This window comes from Pieris brassicae, chromosome 4 (genome assembly GCF_905147105.1).
Source record: "Pieris brassicae chromosome 4, ilPieBrab1.1, whole genome shotgun sequence".
Classification (NCBI taxonomy): Eukaryota; Metazoa; Arthropoda; class Insecta; order Lepidoptera; family Pieridae; genus Pieris; species Pieris brassicae.
Window position 1 is genome coordinate 18,981,701 of NC_059668.1, and position 7,673 is coordinate 18,989,373.

Consider the following 7,673-nt stretch of genomic DNA (forward strand, 5'->3'; position numbering starts at 1 on the left):
TTTTCTTCGATCACTCACTTTTTCTTGACTTGAATATTATCAGTTTAAAATTATGTAGCATGTGGTGTGACCAGAATTAAGAGAACATGAAGTAAAATATATTTTTTTATTTATAAATTATCTATGGATAGATTGACAAAGTTTATGAAATTTTTAACATCATGTGATTCTTTATCCAGTGTATAGGTTTCTTGAACTTGGTTGAAAAATAAATTCTCTCTTAAACAAGCTTCTTTAACATACTCCATTTCACTAGAATTCATGCCTGGTGGCAATGTTAATTTACTCACATTTGGATTTTGTTTAAAGTTTGAAACTAAGCTATCTACTTCACTTTTGAAATTGTTGTCTATTAAATTCCTGCTGTTAATTAAACAAACATCAATACTACAAGCTTTGCTGGTATTTTCTAATAATTCAATTTCAGCTTTGATTCCATTATTATTTGGACTTAATTTCAGAGCCCTCTTGAGTTTTTTATGAGCTTCCTCAAATTGTCCTATCATTCTCAATGCTTTAGCATTTTGAAATAAAACTTTGCTATTATTCCATAAATTATTAATCCTATGTAACTCATTGCATGATATACAAGCCTTAAGTGGTTGTTTTGTAAGGTTATAACATATAGCTAAATTAGTATATAATTTTACTAATAATTTCTGTTGCTGAATTTCTTCATCTTCATCAGCTAAACGACATTTGTGAAGCATGTTTACTCCTTTTTTGAATAACTGGATAGCAGCAGGCAGATTTTTTGATTTATACAAAGTAACACCTGACACATGGATCATCTTTACTTCATGAAGAACTCTCTTGAAAGTATTGGGTTCAGAGAAATTTAGTGGCCTGAAAGTAAAAATGTAGGAATAATATAGTGAATTAGTTTCGATATATTAAATTAATTCCATACCCTATAACTACTTACCCTTGTTTAGGAGTCAAGATACTTTTCACTAGTTTTATATAGAAGACACATTTAGCTCTTGGTTTAATTCTTGGTGGTATACCTAAATCTCCATATGCCACTTGGTGTGATAATAAAAAAATAGATTTTTCTCCTACTAACATAGATTTTACTGCCAATAATATTCCAGGTAACAAGCCATTTTCCTTTAAATCAACTACCTGCAATGCTAAATAAATGTAAAAAAACAGTTTAAAATAAAATGTTACAGAAATTAAGCAATACTTTGAACTAGAACCTACTAGGGGTTTATTGGGCTTCCAAATATCAAAAGGTTCTAAACTTTTTTCCCAATATCCAGAATAGGCAATGTATACTGTGCATCCTTCATGTAAAGGCATACCACCACCATCTTCTAATGTTTTCTTTTTAACATAGCCATTACCATCAATAGGTACTAGATGTCTTTCTAGGCTTTCAAATGATTCAACCGGCTCACCAATTTGGTCAAATTTGTTGGTGTCATCGTCTTCTAGAAAATTATCTAAGTCATCGTAATCTACGTTAATATTTAATATAGAACTTGAAGTAATTAGTTTCCTGAAAATCGAAATGTAAATTATATAGATTAACTTACAATATCAACTAAAACCTACTACTATTATTAGATAAAATGTACAACTAAACTGTAGATCTAGTCCATCTTCCAATACGATCGGAGGACCTTCCATAATAGGTATTTTAATGACCCCTTCTTATATTTATTTCTGTAGTTCCTATATCAAATATTTTTAAGGCAATTATCGGGGCCTATAACTTTACATGTAGTTAAAGACTAAAGTCCAATTTATGTTTTAAGCACAGATCAGATTAAAATTTAAACTATACATTCTGTCAGACTTCGAAGAGTCGAATATCGATGTTTTGGTATTATAAAAAAGATTTCGATTACAATACAAATACAGAAACTTATGCTTAAATATTATGTACACTTTTATTATCAGTTTCAAATTACGAATGATCTGTTTTATGTTCATTATATGATTAAATACAAACTCGTAAAGAAAATCGAAAATTGAAAATCGATTTAGCAGCATGCTGTTCGAATTGATTTATAACTACAATATATTATAATTTAATAATAATATTAAGTAGACCGTATTTGTACTAAAAATACCTAAAATTAATGTGTGCGTACGTACTAGTGTACAAACGTAAGTGAAACTTCTTTATGACCTTATTTTTCGATAAATGATCTACTATATGCAACTTTACAGAAATTGGTTAAATAAAGTTAAATATGATAAAGTTTAAGAAAAGTTTAATTTATTATCATAGATTTAGGTTGTTTGGTTTAGGTTGATTGGTCCTTATTTGGTTAAAATAAAACATCCTAATAATTCGTTGAGAAGAGGTGAAGATGGAATGTGGAATGTGTTTAATTTTTAAAAACTGTAGATTTATATACAAAAATTATCCTACACTGGCCACTAGTGGTAACATGTGGTACCAAGATGCGAGGGGTGCGTAGACGATAAAATCGAGGCGCGGCAAAAAGTTGACCTTTTCTGCGCGCAACCGTCGAAACGTACGAACGTGTTCTTCTCAGAACAGTTCCATATCGTGGTCTTACGATAACGCAATTAACTGTTCTTTTCAGAACAAATTATTGTTTCATGACGATAACGTTTACAACTGTCCTTGTCAGGACACATCACTGTTTCATTACGACACGTACTAATCACCTACAGGATTCCCCCTCTAGCGAAGCGTACCGGCAGGCGTAGAACGCGGCCTCGGCGAGTTGTTCTTGTAGGTATTGAGGTGTTCCCAGTGTCTTGTTGTTTCAGGTTGTTGTCATTTTGATGTTTCAAGTTATTTGATGCTTCATGTAGTTCGCTCGCACTTGATGTGATTTGCTTGTTGCAGGTACTCGTGGTTGTATCAGTAGGCACATCTTGCTCGGCGATAGTGTAGGCAGGTTTGAGTCTGTCGATAGAGATATTCATTTCACGGTTAGGTAACTGCAGCGTAAATATCTTGCTGTCTCGTTTCAGCACGGGATAGGGTCCGTCGTACGGTGCTTGTAATGGCTTCTTTACGGCGTCTATGCGTACGAATACGTATTCACATGTTTGCAGGTCGTACGGGCGGTGTACGAATATGGGTTTTGTGTTGCTGTGTGGTTGACTCGGCATTGGTTGTAGGTTACGTATTGCGTCGCGCAGCTGATCGATGTAGCCAGAGTCCATGATGACGTCATTGCGGGTCGTTGATAAGAAATCACCGGGTAAGCGTATGTTGCATCCGTAGGTAAGTTGGGCGGCGCTTACGCCGGTGTCACTTCGCATAGCGGCGCGTAATCCGAGTAGGACGGTTGGTAGCTCGTTGATCCAGCTTCTTGCGGTCTGTAGTCTTGCTTTTAAAGCGACTTTAAGGACACGGTGCCATCGTTCGATGATACTGTGCGTGGTATGAAGTTGTACGCGTTTTTTCGATCCCCAGTAAGCGAGAAAGAGATGCAAATACTCTGCTTTCAAATTGGCGTCCTTGGTCCGTTGTTATTGTTACAGGACAACCGAAACGGGAAATCCAACCTTCGTATACCGCTTTGGCGAGGTCTTCAGCTGATATTTCGCATAGTGGGTATGCTTCGGTCTATCTCGTTGCTCTGTCGATCATTGTCACGAGGTATCGATGTCCGCTGGCCGCGGTAGGTAGCGGACCAACGATATCAATGTGAACGTGTTCGAACCGTTCGGTTGGTAAAAAAATTGATAATCGACTTGATGTGTGGCGTTGTATTTTGGCGCGCTGACACTGTAGGCATACTTTTGCCCACTTGCCGACGTCTGCGTTCATTGAGGGCCAGAAGTAACGTTGCGTAATCAATTTTCTCGTAGTCTTGATACCAGGGTGGCTAACGTTATGTACTGCGTTGAATGCGGTACGTCGGTATTCTTCTGGTAGGTACGGACGTAACTGTGAGGTTAAAGTTTCGCAGTGTAATTTGATGTTTGAGACGGGCAGGTTGACTTTCTTGAAACATAAATTGCTCTGTAGACTGAGTGCTTTAATGGTATCGCTATCGCGTTCTTGAGCTTCTGCAAGTAGATTGTAGTCGATTGGCGATGGACAGGTGATTGCTTCGACACGTGATAATGCATCTGCGGCTGCATTTTGAGATCCACTGACGTGTCGTATATCAGTGGTAAATTCGCTGATATAAAGTAGCTGTCGGGTGCGTCTCGGTGATTCGCTGTTTGTATTTGTTTTTGTGTAAGCGAAAGTTAGCGGCTTGTGGTCGGTGAATATTATTATTTCTCGTCCCTCGAACATTTTGCGGAAATGTTTGACAGCCATGTAGATGGCGAGTAGCTCTCGATCGTAGGTACTGTAGCGAGTCTGTGCGTCGGTGAATTTCTTCGAGAAATAGCCGAGTGGTTGCCATGAGTTGTTGATAAATTGGTTGAGTGTGGCACCAGCTGTTTTGTCGCTAGCGTCGCTGAATATAGCAAGTGTCGCCTGGTGAGACGGATGAGCAAGTAAAGCGGCGTTTTTTATGCCCTCTTTACATGCTTCATAAGCTTGCGTTGATTCAGTGGTCCAGTCGATCTTAGTTTTGTTACGCTTCTTGACGTTGTGCAGGTAGGTATTTAACGGCGCTTGTATGGTGGCGGCATCTTTGATATTTTCACGGTAAAAGTTTATCATACCGAGAAAACGTCGTAGTTCTTCTACGGTTTGTGGTTTTGGAAAGTCTGTAATAGCTTGTACCTTCTCTTGGGGTGGCTGTATTCCTTCCGCTGTGACTTGGTGACCGAGGAATTTCACAGTTGGCTGGCCGAAAACACATTTTGATGGGTTGATGGTGATGGTGAGGTCGAGTGTGGAGAAAATTTTCTTCCCTGCGAGTTGGTATGTGAAGTCAAGTATGCGTGGTATGGGATACCGATCGAGCTTGGTTATGGCGTTGAGCCTTCGGTAATCGCCACACACGCGTAGGTCTCCATTCTTCTTTGGCACGACGTGAAGTGGTGATGCCCAAGGGCTTTTGCTTGGTCTGCATAACCCTTGATCGATCATGTTTTGGAATTCTTTCCTGACCATTTCGTAACGATGCGGTGCAATGGGGCGTGGCTTGCAGTGAAGGGGCGGTCCATTTGTTTCAATGAAGTGTTCAACGGAATGTTTGGGACTAAGCTTCATTGAAGTGATTCTGGTTGTGCCTGGGAAATCTGCTAGTATGCTGTGGTAATTTTGCTCAATGTCAATACTACGAACTGTAGGTATGTCTGCAGTACTGAGTTGAGCGTTTGTTACCAGCTTTGTTTTCCCGTCGATCAGTCTTCTGTTTTTTACGTCGACAATGAGGTGGTGGTACTGCAAGAAATCTGCTCCCAGGATTGCCTTAGACACATCTGCTACAACGAATTTCCATGTGTATGGTCTTCGGAGGTTAAGATCAAGTTGGAGTTACTTCTCTCCGTGTGTTGGAATGACCGTGTTGTTGGCGGCGCAGAGTTGAAATGGCAGTGGTTTTGGTCACGTGAGCCTTTAATCTTTGGTAGCACGGAGATATTGGCTACTGTGTCGACCAAAAAGGTAAGTTTCGTTACCCTGTCGGTAACGAAAAGGCGGTGTGATGATTCGGTAACGCCGGTTCCCGCCGCGGCCAGCGTTACTTTTAGTTTTCCGACTGGTTTATGGGCTTGAAACATGGGCATGGTGGTGTGCGTCCATACCGTAGCGATGATGGTAATAGCAGTACGGCATTGGAGATTTTTTTCGGCTTCGATCTTCCATCTGTGACTCTCGTCGGTTTTCGTTTCCATTTGTTGATGCGTTCCGCGAGCGTGATTGTAAATGGTGGCGAGAACGACTGTTGCGGTAGTTGTCGCGAGGTTGTGCTCGTAGCTCGACAACTTCCAAAGACAACCTTCTTATTTCACCGATGAGGGTGTCGATGGTTGGTTGTTGTTCTGGAGGTGGCACACGGAGTGACAGTGAGATACCGGAGACTTCTTGGCTCGACGGATGTGATGAAACTTGTCGCTCTGCACCGGAATTTTCTGTGTTCGTCATCTTCAATTTTCTTGGTGTTCTTCTCGGGGTCACCACTTTAGGTTTGTTTTGGTTTAGGTTGATTGGTCCTTATTTGGTTAAAATAAAACTTCCTAATAATTCGTTGAGAAGAGGTGAAGATGGAATGTGGAATATGTTTAATTTTTAAAAACTGTAGATTTATATACAAAAATTATCCTACACTGGCCACTAGTGGTAACATGTGGTACCAAGATGCGAAGGGTGCGTAGACGATAAAATCGAGGCGCGGCAAAAAGTTGACCTTTTCTGCGCGCAACCGTCGAAGCGTACGAACGTGTTCTTCTCAGAACAGTTCCATATCGTGGTCTTACGATAACGCAATTAACTGTTCTTTTCAGAACAAATTATTGTTTCATGACGATAACGTTTACAACTGTCCTTGTCAGGACACATCACTGTTTCATTACGACACGTACTAATCACCTACATAGACATTAATACAAACAATACAAATATTTCATTTTACCTTATTACTATCATTGTTATTGTTATTATATATTTCTGTTATTAATGGCTTATGGTAACTGAAATATATTATTTACATTTCACAAAATTTAGTAACCAAGTTAAAACTCCATCATTTGTAGTGCCCGAAATTGTCAAAGAAATAACCACAATCACACACAAGTATTAGAAAATGAGATATAATTACATACTTTTTTAAGAAATTCACTGGAATTACAATTAATTATATTCACATCAATACAATTATTAACCACTAAATCAGTGTAAGTGTACAGTTTAAACTAAAGTGCTCATCTGTCTTTTAATATCACAACATTAACACTATTTAAAAAAAGAGAAATGAATAGTTTTGTTATGATAGTGCAATTGCAACACTGATTTTTATGAATATGGGTGTAAGTTTATAATACCTGTCTCTATAATACTGGATCTTATATACAAATATCTATTTACATTTAGAATTAATTTACACAATTCATGAAGTCATGAATTACATTTTTCTTTGAAGTAAAAACAAGTTATACTTTATAAAATATGGACAAATAACTCAATGTCTCATATCATATTCTTCAGGTTTATCCACTTCCACATTGGAAAGTTGCTGGCATTGCTATTGTTCATCAACTTTGAATGTTAAATAGTGGCAGGTCTCATTAATAATAATCCCATTCATCGCCGATGTCGGAGGTGCTTGAGATGTGGTAATGCTTAATTATTGCTTATAACAGGTACAGTATACAATAATTTTTCATTTCGCACTGGCTCAGTTTGAGATATGGCTGTTGTGAAGACTTTGGTAGGTTTCAGACTAAATTCACTTAGCATATTCATTTTAATGTCAAATATAAAATCTTGTATTCTGTTTTTTGCAAGAGGGTTCCTTCACATTTTAGTGAACACAGTTCATTTGTACTGAAATACTGAAAATTCATCTCTCACTGCTATTGATAAGTAAACTAAGTTGGAATCCAATATATTATCAGTTCATGCCATTTTAGGTGGTGGTGATAAGGCATCTTTTTAGTCTCATCAGGTGATACTGCATTATCAGCTGTTGATGTATTTTTAAATGTATAAATATCCTGAAAAGTAATAAGAGATAGTTTTCTTTTAAATGTCACAATCCTAAATTGTGCAATAGCATATACCTTAAATTAATTATTAAAATACAAACTATTACTAGTTACCTAAACTTATT

General features: G+C 37.9%; 1 protein-coding gene across 2 annotated transcripts; it reads right to left on the reverse strand.

Moving 5' to 3' along the window:
- Positions 1-92: 92 nt before the first annotated feature.
- LOC123708693 (inactive peptidyl-prolyl cis-trans isomerase shutdown-like) lies at positions 93-1,732 on the reverse strand. Of its 2 annotated transcripts, none has more exons than XM_045659523.1 (4): positions 1,592-1,732; positions 1,404-1,504; positions 926-1,133; positions 93-846 (listed from the first exon to the last, which is right to left on the reverse strand). In XM_045659523.1, the coding sequence occupies exons 1-4, from the start codon at positions 1,633-1,635 to the stop codon at positions 111-113; spliced, it is 1,089 nt and encodes a 362-aa protein (XP_045515479.1). In that variant the 5' UTR covers positions 1,636-1,732; the 3' UTR covers positions 93-110. The 2 variants fall into 2 exon arrangements, with proteins under 2 accessions (XP_045515479.1, XP_045515478.1); XM_045659522.1 differs by having other exon boundaries at positions 926-1,125; positions 1,207-1,504.
- Positions 1,733-7,673: the final 5,941 nt, after the last annotated feature.

What these genes read in the sequence shown, in the direction of transcription:
- LOC123708693 (XM_045659522.1), bottom strand. Translation starts at nt 1,635, where the DNA reads ATGGAAGGTCCTCCGATCGTATTGGAAGATGGACTAGATCTACA. An exon ending in GAAGATGGACTAGATCTACA is followed by an intron (nt 1,505 to 1,591) that starts GTTTAGTTGTAC and finishes TTCGATTTTCAG; the next exon opens with GAAACTAATTACTTCAAGTT. An exon ending in GGAAGCCCAATAAACCCCTA is followed by an intron (nt 1,126 to 1,206) that starts GTAGGTTCTAGT and finishes TTAGCATTGCAG; the next exon opens with GTAGTTGATTTAAAGGAAAA.